The sequence below is a fragment of the Mesoplodon densirostris genome, chromosome 1, assembly GCF_025265405.1.
Source record: "Mesoplodon densirostris isolate mMesDen1 chromosome 1, mMesDen1 primary haplotype, whole genome shotgun sequence".
Classification (NCBI taxonomy): Eukaryota; Metazoa; Chordata; class Mammalia; order Artiodactyla; family Ziphiidae; genus Mesoplodon; species Mesoplodon densirostris.
In genome coordinates this window covers 230,292,495-230,316,855 of record NC_082661.1, presented here as the reverse complement: position 1 = coordinate 230,316,855, position 24,361 = coordinate 230,292,495, and the positions used below count along the sequence as shown (strand labels likewise).

The window sequence follows — 24,361 nt, the reverse complement described above, 5'->3', positions numbered from 1 at the left end:
ATAGGTGAAGTCTTGAGACTATTTATTTACCTCAAATGTATGAACAGTATTTTATTCCTCTCCAGGGAGAAGCTAAAATATACAGAAAATTTGCCCAGTGAGCTATAAGCACCATACTGTAAATCCTGACTATAAGTAAAATGCAGCAAAAAACAGTAGGTAAGTGGCTATTTTAAGCTTCCAGTCAAGGGTCTGTTATAAATCATAGTGTAAAATTAAGAATTAAAAAATTTGAAAATGAGTTTGATCCTACTTTGTCCTATTTCCAGTCATTTGGAAATGAGATAACATTAAATTGTATAAGTCAAGAATAATAGATTTTAACCTAGTTTTACTTCTCAATCTTGATATTCGACACATACTGTATCTCCATTATAAGTATTTTGTTTATTTTTAGTGCTACCTAGAACAGAAAACATACAAATTTGCAGTCTAATGTAATTAGCCTACTAATTAGCTGGGCTTCCTTTCCTAGACACTTGAGTACTGAGAGAGACTTGTACCATTTTCTTGAGATTAGGGCCAATCAATGTTCTATTTCCTTTTCATCTCTCTCAGAACACTTGGTACATTGTTTTACATGCAGCAATTGTCTAAGGAATATTGACTGCCATGAAATCAGCGACTTAAGCAAATGTTATTAAGACAAGTTTGGTAAACGACATTTATCTTAGATCTGAAAAATTACAGCATTTTAGACTTTGCACAGGTGCTTAGAGACCATCTAGATCAGTGGTTCTCTAAGTGTTGCCTAAGGACCCCTGGAGATCCCTTTTCACGGTTCAGGAAAACCTTTCATAGGACCTGCAAGATCAAGATAACGCTGAGATGCCTGCCTTTTCTACTGGTTGACATTTGCACTATTGGTGCAAAAGCAGCAGTGGTTAAAACTACCAGTGCCTTAGCATGAATCAAGCAGTGGCACAAAACTGTTCTAAGAGTCGTTGCATTCTTCGCCATCACACACTAGCTGTGGAAAAAAGTTGATGCTGCAAGTGTAATGGTGAGGACTTCAGAAAGGTCATAGGCTACAAAAGCAATATACAAACATTGGTTGCATTTGTATATACTAGAAATGAAAAATACAAAAATGAAATTGAGACAATTCCATTCAACATATCATCAAAAAAATAATAAAATATTTAGGAATAAATTTAACTAAAGTATAAGACATGTTTGCTGAAAGCTACCAAGTACTGGAGAAATCAAAGACCTAAATAAATGTTTTTGCATTGGAAGGATGAGTATTGTTAAGATGGCAATTTTCTCTAAATTCATCCAGAGTCAATACAATTCCTATGTAGATTCAAGGAAATTAGCAAGTTGATCTTAAAATTTATATAGAAGTGTAAAGGACCCAGAATAGCCAAAAATTTTTTGAAAAAAAAATCCAACAAAGTAGGACTTATAGTACCTGTTTAAAAAGTTACTATAAACTACAGTAATCAAGGCAGGATGGTATTGGCATAACAATAGACACATAAGTCATTGGACTAGAAAAGAAAAGACAGAAATAAACCCTTACATTTATCATCAATTAAGTTTTAACAAAGGTGCCACGGCAGTTCTTTGAGGAGACGATAGTCTTTTCAATAAATGGTGTTGGGACAATTGGATATGTGTATGCAAAAAAGTGAACTTAGATGCTTACCTCATATACTACACAAAAATTAATTGTGATCATAGATCTAAATGTAACGGCTAAAATTATAAAACTGTTAAAAAAACATAAGAGAATTTTTTTGTGATTTTGGCTTAGGCAAAGATTTCATAGATATGACACAGAAACATGTCCATAAAAGAAAAAAATTTGATAAATTGGATTTCATCAAAATTTTAAAATTTTGCTCTTCAAAAGATACCGTTTAGAAAATGAAAAGAAAAGCTATGGAGTGGGAAAAAAATATTTGCAAATCATATATCTGATGAAGGATTTCCGTCCAGAATATGTAAAGAACTCCTACAAGTAAAAAATATAAGAGAAATAACATAATTAAAAAGAGTAAAAGATTTAAATAGACATTTCACCAAAGTAGAAATACAAATAGCTAAGTACGTGAAAATGAAAAATGCTCAGTATCATTCATCATTAAGGGAAAAGTATATTAAAGCCACAATGAGCTACCGCTACACGTCATTAGAATAGCTATAATAAAAACGATTGACAATAATAAGTTGGTGAGGATGTGGAGAAATTGGAACCCTCATATAATGCTGGTGGGAATGTAAACTGGTACAACCATTTTTTTGACACTGATATGATCCAGTGATATTATTCAGATTTCTCCTGTGTTACTCATTGATTTGTTTGTACTTATGCAATTTTATCACATGTGTACGTTTGTGTATCGACCTCCAGGCAAGACATGGAATAGGTCCATCACCACAAGGACCCCTTATAATGACCTCTTATAACCACACTCCCTTCCCCTCTCCCTTGAACTCCCTAGCCCCTGGCAACCATTAATATGTCCTCCATCTCAATAACTCTGTCAGTTCAAGGATGTTATATAAATGGAATTCTAGTATGTAATCTTTTGAGATAGGCTCTTTTTTTTCCCACTCACCATGATTCCCTTGAGATTCATCCAAGTTGTTGTGTGTATCAATAGCTTGTTCCTTTTTATCACTGAGTAGTACTCTATGGAATGGATGTACCATAGTTTATTTAACCGCTCACCCACTGAAGAACATCTGGGTTGCTTCCAGGTTCAGGCTATTACAAATAAAGCTACTATGAACATGCCTGAACAGGTTTTTGCATGAACATAATTTTCATTTCTTTGGCATAAATGCCCAAGATTGCAATTGCTGGGTCTTATGGTAATTGCATGTTTAGTTTTATAATAAACTTCCAAAGTCTTTTCTAGAGTGCTTCTACAATTTCTCAGTCTCACCAGTGATGTATGAATGATCCAGTTTCTTCTCATCCTTGCCAGTATTAAGTGTTGTCACTATTTTTAAAATTTATCCATCCTGATATGTGTGTAGTGATATCTCACCGAGGTTTCAGTTCTGCATTTCGCTAGTGGCTAATAATGATGAACATCTTTTCATGTGTTTATCAACCAGCTTTATATCCTCTTCAGCAAAATTTCTGTTCATGTTTTTTTGCCCATTTTCTGCCTGGATTGTTTGGTTTTTTGCTGTTGAATTTTGAGAGTTTTTAATATGTTCTAGAAACTACTCCTTTGGTTAGACATGTTGATTGCAAATATTTTCTCCCAATCTGTAGCTTGTTTTTTCATCCTGTTGATTGCAATTACTTTCTCACAGTCTGTAGCATGTTTTTTCATCTTCTTAAGAGGGTCCTTTGCAGAGTAAAAGTTTTAAATTTTGATGAGGTCCTATTTATCAGTTTTCTATAGATTGCACTTTTGGTGTCAAGTGTAAGAACTCTTTACTTAGTCCTAGATCTCAAAGATTTTCTCCCTTTTTGTCCCTAAATTTTTATACTTCTACATTTTCATTTAAGTGCAAAGTTTAAGATTTAAAGCAATTTCAACGGTGGTAAAGTATACATAACATAAAATTTACCACCTTAACCATTAGTCATGGACCATGTATGTCTTTAGCAAAGAAGAGGTAGTCTAAACAGAATGTGGAGATCCACTGAGGGTCACAGAACCTAAAAAGTGATCAAATAACAGATATTAAGCCCTAAGGCACTTGCTTCTCTCCAGTTGTTCAATTATCCAAAGTTTCTGGCTAAGAAATAATACTTTATTAGACATGTTCAATTCTAGTGCCAGCTTTTTCTTCTGGGCCATTTCCACAAACTAAGTATTTATCACTTCATGAGAGTTAATCAGAGTTATGGCAAACAAGTACAAATTTCCAAACCACAGTAGAGGTAGGATCGGGTCTATCAGCTGAGAGACTGCCTTTATTATATCAGCCTGCAAGCAGGGCCAATTTGAATTAGTGTCTCTGTAAATTATAAATAGCTCCAAGTTCTGGTTCACATAACTGGAACTACAAATGTTGACTCCTCACATTCTGAGAGTCTAGGTTCCCTCCCTGTCTCCCTTCCTCCTTCCTTCCCTTCCCCCCGCCCTTTCTTAAATATATATGAACTGTCTTGGGTGTGCCTGCTGAATTACAGAGTGGCTAAAAGTAGAGTCCCAAGGATGGATCTCCATCACCCATCTTTGTCTTCTTTCTCCCATCCCTGTAGCTCCCCCTTCCTTCACCAACAATTTTAAAAGGTCTGATGTATACAAGTAATACCTGTGCCACAAAATCATATACACACATACACATAGTGTTAAAAAAGAAGGAACATGGACTATCTCATATTTTTCCCCACCTCCCCCTTTGTCTATGACATGGCCTTTCTGTCCATTACCAAATATATATTCCTTGAATTTTATAGCCCAGAGATAAAAATTCATCTATCTTTAGTTATGACTGTATAATTTAATTGTTCTGTCAAAGAAATATAAAATATAGTGATTTTCTGATCAAATAATTTCAAGTATGTAAACCTTTTATCTTTAAGATCTCCGGGGAGTACCTCTGTTTGTTTTTTTTCCTTTTGTTTGGGATTTCCCTAAAATAAATGGAAATGTCATCTTTACCTTGTTCTTTTTCTTGTTTAACTGCAACATGAATGGCTGCTCAAAGATCTAGCCTCCTGGTTCAGTGCTGCTATTAATTGCTTGAAAGACAATGTAATGGATGTCTCTAAGCACATGACAAAGAATTTAAAACTTCTTCAATTTTGATCAGAAAATGCATGACTTTTTCCAACAGGTTTCAAGGATACCCAGTTGCTACGACCTTCAAGGAGGCCAAGTTCAGATGTTTGCTAACATAAATGCAGAAGACAGAGGGAGGGTAGTAGCCCTGGGCTGTTCGTCTCATTTAAGTCAGCAGTCACCTCAGGAACAGACTTACTATGTGTCACTGTGCCTAATGGGATTCCATGAGATGGCCCGTCTTTATTTTTTCATACAAAGATAATGACTTGAAAGATCAAGTGATTTATTCAAGATCAGTCACAAACCATTTTTTTTTTCTTTTTTTTTTTTTTCTTTTTGCGGTATGCGGGCCTCTCACTGTTGTGGCCTCTCCCGTTGCGGAGCACAGGCTCCGGACGCGCAGGCCCAGCGGCCATGGCTCACGGGCCCAGCCGCTCCGCGGCATATGGGATCCTCCCAGACCGGGGCACGAACCCGTATCCCCTGCATCGGCAGGCGGACTCTCAACCACTGCGCCACCAGGGAGGCCCACACAAACCATTTTAAAAAAGAAACATACTTTGATTTCTTGGGATTATGCCCATTTACTATTTTGGGTATTGTGGGTATAAGCCACTTAAGAACAATAAAGGTTATGAAGCCTTATTCATATTTTTGAAGCTCAGATCTTGAGCTCTGACCTCCTATAGGACAAAATATAGGAGAATGAGAGGCGAGGATGAAAAGCAGGGCCAGGGGACTTCTCTGGTGGCACAGTGGTTAAGAATCCCGCTTGCCAATGCAGGGGACACAGGTTCGAGCCCCGGTCCGGGAAGATCCACATGCCGCGGAACAACTACGCTCGTGCACCACAACTACTGAGCCTGTGCTCTAGAACCTGCGAGCCACAACTACTGAGCCCACACGCCTAGAGCTTGTGCTCCCCAGCAAGAGAAGCCACTGTAATGAGAAGCCCGTGCACCGCAACGAAGAGTAGCCCCCGCTCGCCGCAACTAGAGAAAGCCCGAGCACAGCAACGAAGACCCAAGGCAGCCAAAAATAAATAAATAATAAACTTAAAAAGAAAAAAAAAAAAAAAAAAAAAAAGTAAAGCAGGGCCAGGGCAGCGGGTGAGATGCCGCAGGAGTGGATAAACTTTTTCTGTAAATGGCCAGATAGTAAATATTTTGGGCTTTGCAGACCATCTGGTATCTGTCAAAACCATTTATGTAAGCAATGGTTATGGCTGTGCTCCAATAGAACTTCATTTATAAAAATAGGCTTTGGGCCAGATTTGGCTCATGGCTGTAGTTTGCCCACCCCTGGGTCAGAGAATCAGACAGGATCAAGCCGAAGTGGTGAGTACTCAGTGCTTGCAAATTAGGCCCTGGGATATTACCTTAATGTGCACAACTCCCCCCTGGATTTACTTCCCCTACTTTATGGTAACCCAGGAGCTGGAGGCATTTTAAGGTCACTCCATGAAACCAATAAAAATATTACTGTGAAGGTAACTATTTCCTCAGAACAAAAAGCAGGAAAAATTTCAACAAATCCTCTAAGTTTAAAGGCACAATCATAAGACTGCAAATCCCAGTGTTCACACATTTCACAAAGTTCTGAATACCTTCTTGGCAGTATGTATTCAGGGCCTTGTAAGACCGCCATTGAATTCCATTTAAAATCTACTCAGTGGTTTTGATACGTAAAATTTCTTTTTAGTGATGTTGCAATGCAAATTTTGGTGTTGATGTTAGGAAGGATTTTCTTTTAGATCTGTCTTCATATGCTACAATTTGGTAAATTTCTATAACAACCCTCCCTTACCATTTTGTCTTAGAATAATGTAGTAACCAGATTACAACTAAACCTCCAAGTTTTACCTAGCAACTGGCATCCCAAAATATGTCATTTAACCAAAATAACCTCATAGAGATTGTCTGGAAAATTTCATCAATCCAACTTAAACTCTCAGAACATTTACTGTCTGAAATCAGTGCTTTTTAATCTGTGTTTCATGGGGTGTTTTAAAGTTTTAAAATAAATGGCCATTTACTGCAGCAGTAATGGAAAATGCTGAAACCTAATTTTATTTCTGTGTCTCTTGAGATTAATTTGATTGATTTTGGTTTAGCTGTATATATTACTTTAGGAGGAGAGATGACAGTTTTTCTGTTTTCAAAGAAAATGTTAATAGGTGTTTTACATTCAAAATGTTATTTTTTTTCAGTAAAATTGTGTTCAATGGTCTCAAAAATTTCAACAGAACACTGGACTATAAAATTCGCCTGGCATTCAGGCTAACTTGATGGAATATATGTATCCTCACACAGAATGCAAGCCAGTCAGAGGCACAGCTGTCCTAGATTTCTTTGTGTTTTCTATAGACACTTAGTAAATGTGTGAGTTGATTTGGGGATTATCCAATATGAAGGCAGATAATAGATTTGTTTGAAAGGCCAAGAAGAATTATAATGAACAAAGTTCAGACATATGCCACACAAGCCTTTAGAGCTTTTAGAAAATAATTCCGTCTAGGAAATTCTGCCTAGTTCCCAGTACTGTACCATGCCCTTTTGGTGGTTCTCCAAAATTACTGATCAAAATATAAAAGGATTATGATACAGATTTATGTTAAAAGCATATATTTAGTATATAAATATATATGTTGATATTTAAGTATTCATGATTAAGATTTATATTAAAAGCATTTATTTAGTATATAGGTATATATGTTGATATTTAAGTGTTATATATATTTATATATACATGTTAAGTTTTATATATCTGTATATTTTTATTTTTTTCAGGAATATATATGCACACAAAAAGATGCATGTGAGAATGTCCATAGATGCACTATTCATATGAGCTCAAAATTGGAAACTATTTAAATGCCTACCTAAGTAGAATGAATAAACACATTGTGGCATATTCAGACAGTGAAGTGCTATACAATAATGAGAATGAATAAGCTACAGCTAAACTCAACAGCATGGGTTACTCTCACAAACATAGTGCTGATCAAAGGAAGCCAGACAGAAAAGATTATATGTCATATGGTTCCATTTACATGAAACACAAAAGTAGGCAAACAAATTCATGCTGTTAGAAGTCAGGAAAGTGGTTGCCTTAGGAGTTTGGGTAATTAGTGACTGAGGAACATCTGGGTGCAGGTAATGTTCTGATTCTTGATCTGGTTACACAGATGTGTTCATCTGGTGAAAATTCATAGAGCTGACACTAAACGTACATTTTTTTTTGCATGTATATTACACCTCAATAAAATGTTGAAAATGTTTACAAAGTATTATGGCTTTTAAATGATGTAACACTACTCTAAATTTTCATAGAATTACCTTCTATAAGAACATCAAATTTGTGGAAACAAAGGAAATAGGCAGAGAAACACAGCACTTGTGACATACATGACATCATTTTGAAAGAGAAACGCTGGAGTATTCTAAACATTTTTGTTTTGTGAAACTAAGCTAAAAGTTCACAGTGGCCAGATTTTTAAAAATACACAGACATTCTACAGAATTGCTTTATCTGACATAAAACTCATGTGGGATGGGGCATAGTATGCTATTCAATATTTGGCAAAGAGATGTGTGCCCATTACCTTTTATATTTTGAAAGGAATGATTTTGGATATTTTGAACATGCTCAATATAGTTTGCTTTTAAAATTAGGGATATTAGGGACTTCCTGGTGGTCCAGTGGTTAAGACTCCACGCTTCCAATGCAGGGGGCACGGGTTCGACCCCTGGTTGGGGGACTAAGATCCCACATGCTGTGTGGCATAGCCAAAAAAAAAAAATTAGGGATGTTAGTAAAGTTCCTTATTCAAATAGCTTCAGATTTAATGAAACCATTTCATTGTAAATTTTTTTTTAAATTGGGGATTTCTAGCTTATTTTATTTTTTTGAAGTATAGTTAATTTACAATATTACATTGGTTTAAGGTGTACAGCATAGTGATTCAGTATTTTTATAGATTATACTCCATTAAAAGTTATTAAAAAATAATGGCTATAATTCCCTGTGCTATACAATATATCCTTGTTGCTTATCTATTTTATACATAGTAGTTTGTATCTCTTAATGCAATGCCCCTATCTCCTCCCAAACCACTGGTGACCACTAGTTTGTTTTCTATATCTGTGAGCCTGTTTCTGTTTTGCTATATACATTCATTTGTTTTATATTTTAGATTCCACAAATAAGTGATATCATACAGTATTTGCCTTTTTCTGTCTGACTTACTTCACAAAGCATACTATTCTCTAGGTCCACCCATGTTGACGCAAATGGCAGAATCTCATTCTTTGTTTATTGCTGAGTAATAATCCATTGTATATATACATACAACATCTTTTATTTATTTTTTTAAATTTAAATGTATTTATTTATTTATTTATTTTTGGCTTCATTGGGTCTCTGCTGCCGCACACGGGCCCTCCCCAGCCACGGTGAAGGCCACCCTTGGTTGTGGTGCGTGGGCCCCCCACTGCAGTAGCCTCTCTCGTTGTGGAGAACAGGCTCCAGGCTTGTGGGCTCTAGAGCACAGGCTCAGCAGCTGTGGCACACGGGCCCAGCTGCTCTGCAGCATGTGGGATCCTCCTGGACCAGGGCCCGAACCCGTGGCCCCTGTATTGGCAGGCAGATTCCCAACCACTGCGTCACCAGGGAAGCCCTACAACATCTTTTTTATCCATTTATCTGCTTCCATACCTTGGCTATTGTAAATAGTACTGCTATGAACATTGGGGTTGCATGTATCTTTTCAAATTAGTATTTTCACTTTTTCCAGATATAAACCCAGGGATGGATCATATGGTAGTTCTATTTTTAGTTTTTTGAGGAACCTCTATACTGTTTTCCATAGTGGCTGCACCAATTTACATTCCCACCAAGAGTGCACAAGTGATCCCTTTCCTCCACATCCTTGCCAGTATTTGTTATGTGTAGACTTTTTGATGATGGCCATTCTGACAGGTGTGAGGTGATCTCACTGTTGTTTTGATTTGCATTTCTCTAATAATTAGCAAAGCTGAATATCTTTTTATGTGCCTGTTAACATATGTATGTTGTCTTCGGAAAAGTGTCTATTCAGGTCTTTGGCCCATTTTTTGACTGGGTTGTTTATTTTTTTGATATTGAGTTGTACAAACTGTTTATATATTTTGAATATTAACCCCTTGTTAGTCATATCATTTGCAACTATTTTGTCCCATTTCGTAGGTTGTGTTTTCATTTTGCTGATATTTTCCTTTGTTGCACAAAAGCTTTTAAGTTTAATTGATCTCATTTATTCACTTTTGCTTTTATTTCTTTTGCCTTAGGAGATAAATCCAAAAACAGATTGCCATGATTTATGTCAAAGCATATTCTATGTTCTCTTCTAGGAGTTTTATGGTTTCAGGTCTTACATTTAGGTCTTTAATCCATTTTGAGTTTATTTTTGTATATGGTGTGAGGAAATGTCCTAATCTCATGGTTTTACATATATTAATAACTCCCCAGTTTTCTCAGCACCACTTATTGAAGAGACTGTCTTTTTCCCACTTTATACCCTTGCCTCCTCCTTTGTCAAAGATTAATTGACTGAATATGTGTGTGTTTTTATTTCTGGGTGCTCTATCCTGTTCCATTGATCTGTATGTCTGGTTTTGTGCCAGTACCATACTGTTTTGATTACTGTAGCTTTGTACAGTAGTATAGTCTGCAGTCAGGGAGGGTGATACCTCCAGCTTTGCTCTTTTTTCTCAAGATTTTTTGGGCAATTCAGGGTCTTTTGTGGTTCCATATAAATTTTAGAATTATTTGTCCTACTTCTGTGAGAAATTTCATGAGTATTTAGATAGGGATTACATTAAATCTGTAGACCGCTTTGGGTAGTATGGCCATTTTAACAATATTAATTCTTCCAATCCAAGAGCATGGGGTATCTTTCCCTTTCTTTGTATCATCTTAAGTTTCCTTCATCAGTGTTTTATAGTTTTCAGAGTATAGGTCTTTCACCTCCTTGGTTAAGTTTATTCCCAGGTATTTTATTTCTTGCTTCTTTTTAAATATCATTTGAGACATATTCCCAAATGTCATCCATTATGCTTTCACATTACCCTTTTAATTCCTATGCATCTGGTCAACTCCTAAGGTGGAAGATCTAGAAATGCAACATTTAGTTTTATCAATAAAACCAGATGTTTGTACCCCAACCGAAACCTTGGGATAGCCATAAACACTCACTTTTCTATCTCATGCCACAAATTACCTAGCCTTTCCAATGATAACTGGATGAGACACCAGTTTGGCATAAAGTGTTCCTCTGAGAAGATAAGCAGATGTATATGTCTAGGCAATCAGTCCATCAAAGAACTTAACATTTCTTTTCATTTTTAAAAAATTTTATTTTCTGGCTCCCTTCCGTCAGTTGATCTCACCAACATGACAATGAGTATGGAATACAAAAATCTGTTTGACAGATGTTCCCATGCAATCTGCAAGACTTACAACATGAATGCTATTCTGGAGAGCAACCTCTGTTTCATACACATCTTCCTTTATAGTGTGTCACTTCTGTCTTAAATAAGCAACTAAAGAAGTATTGGGTTTAATGCAGGAGAGAAAAGGGGATGACTATTTTTGAACACAGTCTTTGAAAATATATTTCTGTACTAAGGAGGACATCTGGATGACTATCAAGTTTGCCTTATGAGGCATATGGAAGAGAAGCAGTGTGGCAGCTTAGCTAACAGCATGGCCTCTGGGATCAGACTGGATCCAAATCCTGGCTCTGCAACTCGCTAACTGTGTAGCCTTGAGGACATTCCTTAAACACCATGCCTCAGTTTATTCATTTTCAGGCAACAGTCATATAGGATAAGTTTACTGTGAGTATCAAATGAGTTAGCTTGGTACAGAGTAAACAGTAATTAGGCTTTAGGTCATGTTATAAGTTGGTATACATAACATACTTTAAGACTGCATATTTTTCCTTCATCGATTCAGGAAATGCTTCTCAGCACAGTAGCCAGAATGTTTTGTTAAAATGTAAACCAGATCATGTCACTCATCTCCCCATAACCCTCCTTTTTAAAAAAAATTAATTTATTTATTTTTGGCTGCTTTGGGTCTTCATTGCTGCGCACGGGCTTTCTCTAGTTGTGGCGAGTGGGTGCTACTCTTCATTGCAGTGCATGGGCTTCTCATTGTGGTGGCTTCTTGTTGCGGAGCACGGGCTCTAGGCACGTGGGCTCAGTAGTTGTGGCACGCGCGCTCAGTAGTTGTGGCTCGCGGGCTCTAGAGCGCAGACTCAGTAGTTGTGGCACACAGGCTTAGCTGCTCCGCGGCATGTGGGATCTTCCCAGACCAGGGCTCAAACCTGTGTCCCCTGCATTGGCAGGTGGATTCTTAACCACTGCGCCACCAGGGAAGTCCTGCTCATAACCTTCTAAAGCTTCCTATCTCACTCAGAGAAAAAGGCTAAAGGCTTTATAAAGGTGTATACATAGGGTGACCACGCTTCCTATTTATTCCAGGAATATTGGTTTATGCCTATTGTCCAGATGCAATTATTGATAGTGTCTACTTTCACTCTCAAAGCATCTTGGTTTGGACAATAAATTATATGGTCATCTATTGTTAGGCCCCACGTTATCTGTTTCTCCCTATCACCTGCCCTACCCCAGTATCCCTGTGATCTCATCTGTTACTATTCTCTTCCTCCCACTCAACCACCATGGTTTCCTTGCTGCTCCTTTAACCCTCCAGGCACATTCCTGCCTCTGGGCCTTTGCACTTGCCATTTCCTCTGGCTGGATGCTCTCACTTTGGATAGTGGCATGGTTTGCTCCTTTTAAGTTCTAGTTTTTATTCAAGGTCACCTTGTATTGAGTTCTTCTTCAGCCACTCACACTAAGATGAATACCCTCTTCCTCTTCTTTTATTTCTCTTCCCTATTTTACTTTTCTCCTTAGCAGTTATCTCACATACTATATATTTACTTATTAACTTGCCTGTTGTCTTGTTCTTCTACTAGAATGCAAACTCCACGAAGACAAGGATGATTGCTTTTCTTCACTGTTATTTCCCCAGTAACTGGTATATAGTAGGAGCTCAATAAATATTTATGAATGAATAAATGAAGAACATTCAGAGAAGAGAGACCTGATGTAACAGAGTAACCAAATGGCCAATCAGTTGCCCATCCACATTATTTTCTAGTATAAAATTTGATCTAAAAAATATTGGGTTGGCCAAAAAGTTCAGTTGGGTTTTTCCGTGAGATGTTATGAAAAACCAAAATGAACTTTTTGGCCAACCCAATAACAGGACTCCCGTGTTTAAGATAAGTGTTATGAGAAGCATGATTTGAGTAAATTCTGTTATCTATCCTAGTCTCCAAGTAAGTCATGATGGCAAAAAACGTGGATGAAACTTTTAGAGAAGTTTAAATTATACAAAGCAACCTCTAAATTTGCACATCCACAAAAATGGTATTAAATCTGAGGGCACACTTGATTTTTCTTCTTGAGTTCAGGAACACTGGGGATTTCAAACCTTCCAAATTTAAATAAATATTTTAGAGCATGTGGTTTTGTAAAATCTTTGATGTTCAAATTTAAAAATAAGGCTATCAAATATTAACATTGAATGATAGTTCAGTTCTATTATTGAGTTTAATTTCAACTATTAACTTTATAATGAAGGAAAGTTTTTCCAAGAAAAACTAGACCTAGTTAAAAATAAAACTGTAGCTATAGAAAGCAGTTACTCTAGCTCTCAAGAGAATACGGTAGCTCCAGAAAGCAGTTGTAGAATTTCTGGCTGTATATCAAATTTATTTTGACAGAATTTCTTAGAACATTCCTTATCTAACCACTCTAGTCTTCAAATCAACTTCAGAGACAGTAAACTTCATACCTCTTTCATTTCAGTTCACACACGCTTTACACGAACTGTATAAACTTTGTATGATAATAAAAAAATAACACTCACGTGCTAGCAACTCAAAAGATAAAGACACTATAGAAATATTTCAGAATAAAATAGCCAGGACATCTGCTTTTACTGCACAGAGTGCTGGAATTACTGCAACATTACACACACACACACACACACACACAGTGTATATGTGAAAATTCTTTTCTCAAAAGTAAAACATTTATGCATCACTATTTAAGTGAAGTTTAGAATACAGCAACCTCTTCTGTGATCTGATGGAGGAATATCTTCAGCCACGATGCTTTATACAGCCCAACACCTTCCTAATGAGAAGGGGACTGAATCCATCTCTCCCTCCTCAGCCATGGGAACGATCTTGCAGTTACGGATGGTTTCCATCCCCCATCACTGAAACGGGAATAACTGTGCTGTGAACCAAATGCTGAGGGTTAGCCCAGTAACCTCACATGAGAATAATTACTTAACAGGACCATGAGAGAAAGCAATGAGGTTCCCAGACACAGGAAACGAAAAGTCAGAAGGGGAGGTAGAGTTGGAGAGGGTTCTGAAGCCTTTCCAGACAGCAACTTCCTTATAACAAACAGCAAGTTGGGTAATAAATGTATCACTGTTATTTTATATGTACATATATCCGTAAGTCAGCTGGTTAGCATAATGAACTTTTGCAATGTGCTTGTGTTTTAGCCATGCTAGAAAATCAACATATTTCCTGTTCTCTAAATTAGTAACTAAAATCTTTTGTGATATGAATGTTCTTTTTTTTTATGTGTTTTTTTTTTTTTTGCGATACGCGGACCTCTCACTGTTGTGGCCTCTCCCGTTGCAGAGCACAGGCTCCAGACGCGCAGGCTCAGCAGCCATGGCTCAGGGGCCCAGCCGCTCCGCGGCATGTGGGATCTTCCCGGACCGGGGCACGAACCCGTGTCCCCTGCATCGGCAGGCGGACTCTCAACCACTGCGCCACCAGGGAAGCCCTGAATGTTCATTTTGATATTCCAAATCACTTGTAGGTTTAATATTTCAATCAAAACCACAATTACAACTATGCTCAAAGAATGCATATTGCACAGAAATCTTGAAAAGTGACTCTTCAATTGGTTATATGTACTGGAGAGAGAGGAAATTAAACAATATAATTCCGGAACCATAGAACAAGAACTCTTGACTTCTAAAGACAAAGGGACAAGGGGAAAACAATCCTGTTATGTGTCACTCTAGGTTGACAGATTTTTCACAGATTTATGGACCCTGAGACATCCCTGGTTTGCAGGAAAAAAGTAGAGTTCAGTGAATTCAAAAAGCAAGTCTGCCTTTAGATCTGGAATTGCATGGGAGAAAAACATTCTTACAGAGGCAAATAGAGTATTTGAGCAAAATGAGTATTTTGCTCATGCATCAAATATTTTGAAAGCTGGGCACAGTGCTGGATGTGGAGATACAATGATAAATGAGGATCATGGCAGTGTGCCTCAGGGGACTTGCAGTCTAGTGGGGCAGACAGGCAAGCGAATTGGCAGGGACAACAGAGCGTGTGTTAGATGCTCTTAGGGGGTTACTAGAGGGTGTCATGGGAGCACATGAGAAAGGCACTGACCTAGTCTATGTTAGGGATACTTGCCAGACAAAGAGATGCTTCAGCTGAGATCTGGAGAATAAAGTGGAATAAGCCAGAGAAGGCATGAGGGAAAATATTCAAGGTGGAAAGATCATCTTGGTACTCTTGGTTAGCTGGAGTGAAGAGGGGTAGATGAAAAACATGAAGAGAGAGGTGCCTGGAGATGAGGTAGGGTCAGAGCTATCTAACAAGACATGGTGAGCTGGAGTGCAATGTACCTTCAAGGGACAGAGAGCTTGGTGAAGGGACACATTTTCTCTCTTAAAATTCAGGGAATACAGTTTCTATACCTAATTTTACGATTATAGCGCTATTACTGGAATACCTGAGAAAGGCCTGTTTTTATTTGCTTGATGGTGAGTAAAAGGCAAACATCTATCACATATGCAACGGTGTGTAATTGGATCAGCTTGGGAGAGTAGTATGTGCAGACCACAGATAATACCCTGTGCCTTGTCTGTAAACGAAGAATCCCTCTGACAAATCAACATCATCATCATCATCAATATTTTAATTTGAAGGTCTCAGAAAAATTTGATTACAAGTATATTTTAGTGCTCCCTTCAGGAGCACATATACTAAAATTGGAATGATACAGAGAAGATTAGCATGGCTCCTGGGCAAGGATGACATGCAAATCTGTGAAGTGTTCCCATATTTTTTACTTATCTATGAAACAGAAACAGACTCACAGACATAGAGAACAGACTTGTGGTTGCCAATGGGGAGGGTGAGTGGCGGAGGGATGCAACGGGAGTTTGGGGTTAGCAGATGCAAACTATTATATACAGAATGAGATAAACAAGGTTCTATTGTATAGCACAGGGAACTATATTCAATATCCTGTAATAACCTATAATGGAAAAGAATATGAAAAAGAATATATATATATAAATGAATCACTTTGCTCTACACCAGAAACTAACACAACATTGTAAATCAACTCTACTTCAATTAAAAAAAAGAAGTTAATTTTAATCATATCAAAAAACATTAATTGAACAGCTACTATATTTGAGGCATACAACTTATATGTTGTGATATGTGTTTATCACAACATCTATATGTGTTTCTTGATGTGTCAAGAAGCAACTTTTGTATGGCTGCCCCAACAGGATGGATCCCAATTGCACAAGATGTCAAAGGCTGTGTGAATATGGAGATAAACTGGCTTTGTGTGAATGTCTCTGGTTTCCACATTGCTCAGATCCTCTGCCAGAGCAACATATTGGGAATCTTGGCTTTTCATTGCAAAATATTCCTGATAATTTCATACAGAAATTTTGTTTATTTTTCATCATTGTCCTCAGGAAGAGGTGGTTGCTTAGAGTGGACTTAAGTAGTCAACAGCTGATTACTGGATGTATCACTGGCTTCTTCATTTGTTCTCAGAGATCTGCTTTACTCCACACACTAAGTGGAGACATTATTCATCTACAGTATTATCTATGATGTCACTGGTTCCAACTCCCTGCTGTGCTGACATTTCTATGTCAAGTCATTGGACTCAACTGCCTCTCTCTTCCCATGGCCATCATTCTCATCCTCTCCATTCTACTTCTCTCCTACATATATTTCTCCACACTTCTGTTTCTACTTAAGAGGCTAAGGTGCAGTGGTTTATGGGCATATCCGTGTGCACATCTGGGTGACGGTTATCTTGAAAGCACATGACACCAAGCTTTGGCCCACCCATGCACAAACATCACTTTTAGGGTTTCCACTCTATTCAAAATTAAAACCCATCTCCCTATAGATGACACTCTAGGGCATAAATAACTCATTAAAGAATATGATTATTAAATTCTATACTTCTAATCTATATTGGCATTTAGTCACTGGGGGGCATTTTCGGATTCTAAACACAGATACAATGCTTTAATTACTTTGCCATTGTAATGAAAGTAAATATTTTATATACAGATTAATCTACTTGCGTAACTTTTTGCATTCCTTGAAAATTCAGGATATCAGATAGTGTAATTTCTTGACAAATTGAATCCATCATCAGTTTAGGTTACAAGTGTGAACATTTGAAAGGGTCTACTAACTCCTTTTCTTTCCTCTCTCCTGGTTTTGTCAGTCTGCTCATGAAATTAATGATATGTTTTTTGCACAATTCCAAATTAGAGTAAGCCTTTGATAAATAATACCGTTTCTTTAACATTGCCATTTGAAAACCAAGAAGGTAATTGGCATTTATTTGCATCTTTTGGTTCCTTCTGTTTTACATTTTATTGTCTCAGACTGTCCGATTTTTATCACCAAGTAGTGTATGTATGTATGTGTGTGTGTGTGCATGTGCACGAGTGTAAGCAAGGGCTAGAGGAATTTCTCTCCACTTTCTGGGTTATTTCTTCTCTATGAAATGTATATAACTCCAGACCTAATTCATTTTTTAATTTAGGATCTGTACATGCTTCAGCAGCAGCAATTCGGCGACTATATCCAGCCTCTCTGAGAATGACATTTAGTGCAGAGAATGTTACTTAGGGGTAGTGATGACATTTGGACAAGAGCTGCACATGCGTGTTAGGAACCAGTAAGAAGCAGGAGCTCTTGGGGGTTTCTGAGCAGAGCAGCACTCGATAAGTACAAGCAAAGTCCAGTACAACCTGGCAGAAGAAATCCTGAAGCTCTAGAGATCAACTAGGAAACTTGGAAATTCAGATGTGTAGTGAACCCCTCTTCCATGCCCACAGACGATCCAAAGCTACCCAGCACTAGCTGCATGGGATTATGACAGAACAGAAACAGCCTAGCCGTCTGATATACTTGCTGCATTGATTTTCAGTTGTGTTTTACAGCATATCAATATATCAAACAGTTTCAGTACAACTCTTTCAAAGTGAGAGAAAGATAATAAAATGTGAGTAGAAAGAACACTTTATCATGTGCTCTCCTTTTTCTTGTCATATAACTACAGTCTAATCAGCAAGTCTCACTTGCCCCAAGATTCAATCTTCATACTACTTTCACTCACTCTGACTCTAACCTAGCTCAGTGCAACGTTCTCCCTCTGGGGACACCTTAAAACTGAGTCTAAAGGCAATTGATAGAATTGTTAAACACAACGACCTGTGTGATTTGAAAACTTATCTTTCTTTGACGAACATAGCAGATCCTTTAAACCATTCTTCTTTCAACCTAATTCTAATAATAGGGGAGATAAAGAAGCTTCATGCATCCCTTTAATAGAATGTTCTTCAAGTCTATGCATTTTTCATCAGTACCTAAACATAATGGTAAACTGAGACTGGATGGCTACTACTTTGCCCTGCAGTGCAGAGGTAGCTTGACATGGTCAGGAATCCACAGGTCTGATATATGAGACTCCAAAGCATCAGACTCTTAGAGCAGGAGGCAGCTGTGTAGAAAAGGCATGAGGACCTAGAGCACACATTGCTTAGAAGGATTTCTCTTGACTCTCCCGGGCAGAAGTCAGAGAAACAGTAACATCTTATGGTTTCCTAACCTAGAGGAATGGACTGCCAGGAGGAAGTAGAAATAACGCTCAAATATTGTGAGGCTTTTCTGTTCGCTCCAATGCTTTTCTCTTTTCCTCTGGAAGAAGATTGAAATGACTAAAGAGTATTTCTTTCTTTAACCCCAAAGGTTTACTTTCTAAAATTAATGTTGGTTAAAGGACTCATTACGTGAGTTTTAGAAAAACAGGAATTATACAAATGTACTCCTGCTATGAAAAAACACATCAAACTGTCCACATTGTTGAGAACTACAAAAAGGTATATAAAGTATTGGATTCCCAAGATGGAAGAATCATAAGGTCAAATAAGGAAGTGTCAGTTTTTGTCCATTGCTGTATGAATGTAAAACAAAGTTTTATTGGAATTTTCACCGAATTTGGAGATATTTCAGATGATCTGACTTAAAACGTTGCTACGGAATAGAAATGAAGTTTAGTCTCATGAATAGCAGGTAGCGCCTCAAAGAGATAAGCAAGTCACCTTCTCAGCAGATATGGTTATGTCAAAAGCTGCTTTTGCACATGGTCAAATGGGAATTATTAATCAGAGATGGTTATGTTATTTTCCTGAGCCATAATGGGTTGGTTAACTAGTTGTGTAAGTGTGAACAATCAATGTTTAATACTCCACACCATGATTGTGAATGAGTCATGTCAACATTTTCAAATCTCTTATTAAAGAGAGATGTCCCGAGGAAGTCATGTTGAGTATGTGTAATATTTCACTAAGAGAAAATCAAAAACTTTTGAAAAGAAAAAAAGTTCTGTAGCATATGCTAAATATTTAAAATTATTTACATATTTTCAATTTTGCCTCCTAATTTGTTTCTGAAATCCTGCTTTGAGTTCAAATAGAAAACACATGTATTCATGCTCTTCTGTGGAAAGAGATGGTATGTGATTTAAAAATTTTTTCTTTTTTAAAAATTTTTGGCCATACTGCGTGGCATGTGGGATCTTAGTTCACCGACCAGGGATTAAAATCATGCCCCCCGAGGTCACCACTGGCCTGCACTGGAAGGTGGAATCTTAACCACTGGACCGCCAGGGAAGTCCCTTAAATTTTTATTTGTTGTCTAATTTCCCCAATTTTGCAAACAGTGTATTGGAGTAATTTTGAGATGATTTTTCCTTGTAATATTCAAATTTTTCATCATTGTTTTCATCTTTATGGTTAGACCACTGCTTTTTCTGGTAGGCTAGTATCATTTCACCACAGTTGGAGTGTATCTATTTGAAGCCAAGATGCTACTATTTCACTTAAAACTTATCATGTTTTCAACTGACAAACTTTCCATTTCAAGTCATATTTCAGAATATTCTTGCTCAGAATAGTTTTGTTTCTACAGATAATATATAGAAGACAAAAAACTAAAGGTTGAGGAAAGTGCTTTCCCTGTGCTAGGAATAAAGACATTCTAAAACATCTGACACAGATGATGAAATTTCATTTGAATTTTAGCTCACTTGAATTCTTGCAGCAATTTCCCCCACACAACCACTAGACCAAATATGGAATAACTAATTCCTTTTGGCTTTAGTTGTTTTGGTACTAACTAGTCCCTAGAGCAAGGTGATCACACCAACAGTGGGTGAGTTCTCTTCCTCTCCCACTCAGGCTCTAACTTTGATTGTCCTTGGACCCTTGTTGCCTAGCTCTGCAGCAGGCACACAGTAGGTGCTCCATGAATGTACGCTGAAGCAATGCGGGGGGCAACAGTAAACTGATGCTTTTAGTAATGCTGCTCAGTGAGGTCACCACTGGCCTGCCATCTTGTGCACCCGATATCCCTAAGTTGCCCTAACTGCGGAAGCCAGCATGACCTTTGTCTTCAATCATCCAAACAGTCAAAATAAAATAAGCCCTTCTCATTTCAAGCTATACTATGGATATCGGGCTTCCGAATAGCATCACATTGAAAAGGTAACCGAAAGTGAAGATAAATTTATTTTAAGTACTTTTTGGGCTCAGCAGGTCCTACCCTGGAAATGGAATGTCAGAAAAATCCAGTGATCTTCCCCAGATTGCCCATCTACCCAGTAAGCTCACGGCTGGCATGAGAATCCTATTCATGCAAGACCATGACTTTGAAGAGTCATCCCTGAAATACTATTTTGTTAACAATTAAGTTAGAAAATCAGTGTCACATTTAACAAACAATAAAAATTTCAAATGTCACCCAGTTTTAAGAGAGCAGAAATGGCTCTCAGTAAAAACACAGACTGAAATTCCAAAGGACAGAAAAGTCTTCAGCACCTCTCTCAACTGTGGAATCAGAGCATATGTTCCAACCTGCAAATGCATTTGTGGTTACTTCCTACCTTAAATACATTGATAGGGAGATCAATGACCACATAGATAAGGTCTCCGAGGGCAAGGCTGGCTATCAGTGCGTTGGGGCCATTCCTCATGCACTTGTTCTGGTAAATGATCCTGAGCAGGGTTGCATTCCCCACCATTCCCACGATGAAAATAGTACACGATATCACAGTGTTAATGTATTTGAAAGCTGAAGTAATCTTAGTCTGCTGTGGGCAATAGTTGTGCATTGAGCCATTGTTGGGGAGGGCCAAATTCGTGGGTCTATGTGTGGTAACCATGAAGCTGAGTTCTGTCCCACGAAAAGTGGTGAAATCGTCCACATGGGTGCTTAGATTTGTGCTGTAGCTCTCAGGATTATCACTGATGACACATCCAACCAGCGCCAACCCAAACAACACCCTGAGGCAAAAGGTTTCCATCTTGATGCAAATTTGAGGTAAGGTCTCTTATTCTTTTGCTTTGACACCCTTTTATTTTTTTTTCTACCTGAAAAGAGAAAAGAGAAAAAATAATTTTGGTTACAAAATCTAGCTGCCAATAAGACTGTAGTCAATGACAATTACTGCTTCAATTAAAGAAGCAGGATGTATCTGGTAATTAGATAAGATATATCTGTGTCAGGTTACCCCATGGAAGAACAAAAGAAGAAAAGATCAAAGCTCTACTAGGGCAAGTTTCATCTCTGTATCCTGCCTCTGTCTCTGTCTCTCTCGCTTTTGTCCATAGCTATAATTACATCTAGATTATAATATGAGGACATGGTAGTTTTTCCTTCAAGTAGTAGAGAAGAAGTTACATTACACCTAGGCTGATAGCCTGAATTACAAAAAATCTTCACGAGTTGAGATAACAATATTTTAGTTATTAATGGAAGAGAAAAGACATTATATGCTGAGTGAAAGTTATGTAGTATTAAGGTATAAAATCACCAAATTCTATAATTAACAATTCAGTATTCCAACATGTGTGTTGTTTTGCCAATGGCGAATAATGAACATGAGAATAACATGCAGCTCAGGTAGCCATTTGAAGTGTTATGAAATGTTCATTTAAAAACAGAACTCTGATTAACACCATCAATACATTTAACAATCTTAGTCATTTAAAATTGAGATAGTTGATAAAGACAAAATATTTATTTTATTGAAAACTTGGATGATTACTGTGTACAATCAACATCTTCTGACAAGAGTTTTTCTGCTTTTCCATTTGTCAGAAATTATTATCAGGATATTTGCCAATGAATGAAACTAGGAGTAATAGACTTTCTCAGGCCAGGCATACTATTTGGTTTTCCAAACATCCTTTATACATCCTTTAAACATCCTTTATAGCTACATTGATTATGACCAGTCACTGTGCTGAGCACTTCACATGCGTGATGACCTGTAATCCGTACAATGACCCTCTGAAGCAGATACATGGTTCCATTATAAACACAGGGAAACACAAGGTCAAGTACCTTGTCAAGGCCATAGCTGGTGTGGTGCCGCTGTGATTCAAAGGCAGGTTAGTCTGACTTTGAGCCTGAGCTCTTAACCACTAGACTGAACCGTCTCTCATTCTCATGACTTCTTAGCATCTAAAGTGTTTTAACAATGTTTCCAGCGTTTTGAAGAAGCAATAGACTTTGGAGGTTGGTTAGATATTTTCAAAAGACCGTTTCATTGTTTTGTTTTGTTTTGTTTTAGTCACTTGCAGAGAGCAAGTGGTCCTTCTTGTTCAGGAAGTCTAGGTTTCTACTTGAAGAAAAGATGCTGGGAAAATGAGGGAGGTTGGTGGTAACACAACAATTAAAGGTAAATAAAAATGGCTCTTCCCATTTTAATATTTTGTATATTTTCTGTGAATTTTTGTGAATCTTTAAATGAAGGCCATAAGCTCATTTATGATGTAGTGTGTGTGTATGATGAATACACCCAGGTCACAATTTAAGTTTTAAGAATTGTGTCCTTTTGAGTCTATTCATGGTTGATATGAATTTTGATATGAACTTTTAGGAATTTTGACAGTTATCTTGGTTATCAACAAAGTTTAGGGCTTAGTCGATATATGGATGAAATGAGATTTATTCAAGTTGTACAGAAGGTCTAAAATAAATATAAGGTGCAAATACTGCATACTTCTGCCTTCCCCAGAGATTTCCCCCCAGGAACCTGAATTAATAATAACATTTTACGTAGAGTAGTAATCTATTATATACAGTATTTGTTGTCTGACTTGAGCTTTACAACTCTAGGTAGGCAGGGACAATATCATGAGGAAACTGAGCCTTGAAGAAGTTGTCACATTTTTGTGGCCAAGAAGTGGCAGGACAGGTAAAACACCTCACTCTACTTTGCTCGTAAGACTTGACTCAGTCAAGTCTTAAAATATCAATTTTTCTAAGCTAGGGGCATACTGGGCATACAGTTCTGCCTAGACTTAATTATAAGTAGTTTGCAGGTTTTTTTTTTTTTTTTCCTGCTGCTTACAGTTTGGGGTATTTGACCAAATGTTGATAGACCTACGAAACGCTGCTATTTCCATTCCGCCGTGGAGACCAGAAGTCTAAGAACAAAGCATATCGTCATCCTCCCCTTCAGATCAGAGATGGGAAAAAAGAAATCCTTCAGTATTTTGTGAAGGATTTCACTAAATCCTTAATGACTAAAGCCTCCCAGTTGCCCAATAGGAATGAACCTTCAGAAAGAGTTTTCTTAACAGTAAAAGAGAGAAGGCCTTTTCCAGAAATGGAATGGCTCTTTGCCCATCAGAGTCTGCTAGGAGGCTATGTCGTGAACTGACCTGGCTATCTATGGTGGGTTGACACCACTCACAAAAGTACCACTTGTGTTTGAATGTCAGCACATTGGTTTGCTTGGTGAGCTGATTACCGCAGGAGCTGAGAAGTCTTATCAAATCTGTGGGTTCTTATCAAAGTGTGTGCCAGCTACCATGAAAACCACTTTCTTTCTCCTCCAACAGTGATGCCACCACAGAAATCATTTCTGAAGACATCTCTTTCACATATGAAGCTGCAGAACTAAGGGATACCTGGCAAAGGCACGTGGCTGCCATGTCATCATTGGGTGAAAAATACAAAACCAAAGGAAAAAACCCTTTCAAATGCATGTTCCTCCAAGGATGAGTCTGTAGCTTATTTCTCTAAGTCACGCTGTGCTTCAGATCATCAGTCATAATCAGTCATAGCTCTAGTGAAGCACCTCAGGTTCAGACCTGAAGGACATGGTTTATAGATTCAGCGTTCTTCATATTTGGGGTCTAAGGATTTGCTGGAG

The 24,361-nt window shown here is 37.6% G+C and overlaps 1 protein-coding gene and 1 non-coding gene across 3 annotated transcripts in view; one reads left to right on the top strand and one right to left on the bottom strand.

The window, feature by feature from the left end:
* Positions 1-24,361, bottom strand: part of EDNRA (endothelin receptor type A) — a 62,198-nt gene that overhangs the window by 36,430 nt on the left and 1,407 nt on the right. For both annotated transcript variants that reach the window (XM_060116091.1, XM_060116099.1), the window contains exon 2: positions 21,080-21,566. In XM_060116091.1, coding sequence (XP_059972074.1) covers positions 21,080-21,499 — 420 coding nt within the window. In that variant the 5' untranslated portion in view covers positions 21,500-21,566. The remainder of the gene's footprint in view (positions 1-21,079; positions 21,567-24,361) is intronic.
* Positions 15,825-15,931, top strand: LOC132501336 (U6 spliceosomal RNA). The gene has a single exon (XR_009534222.1). It is a non-coding gene; the product is annotated as a U6 spliceosomal RNA (small nuclear RNA).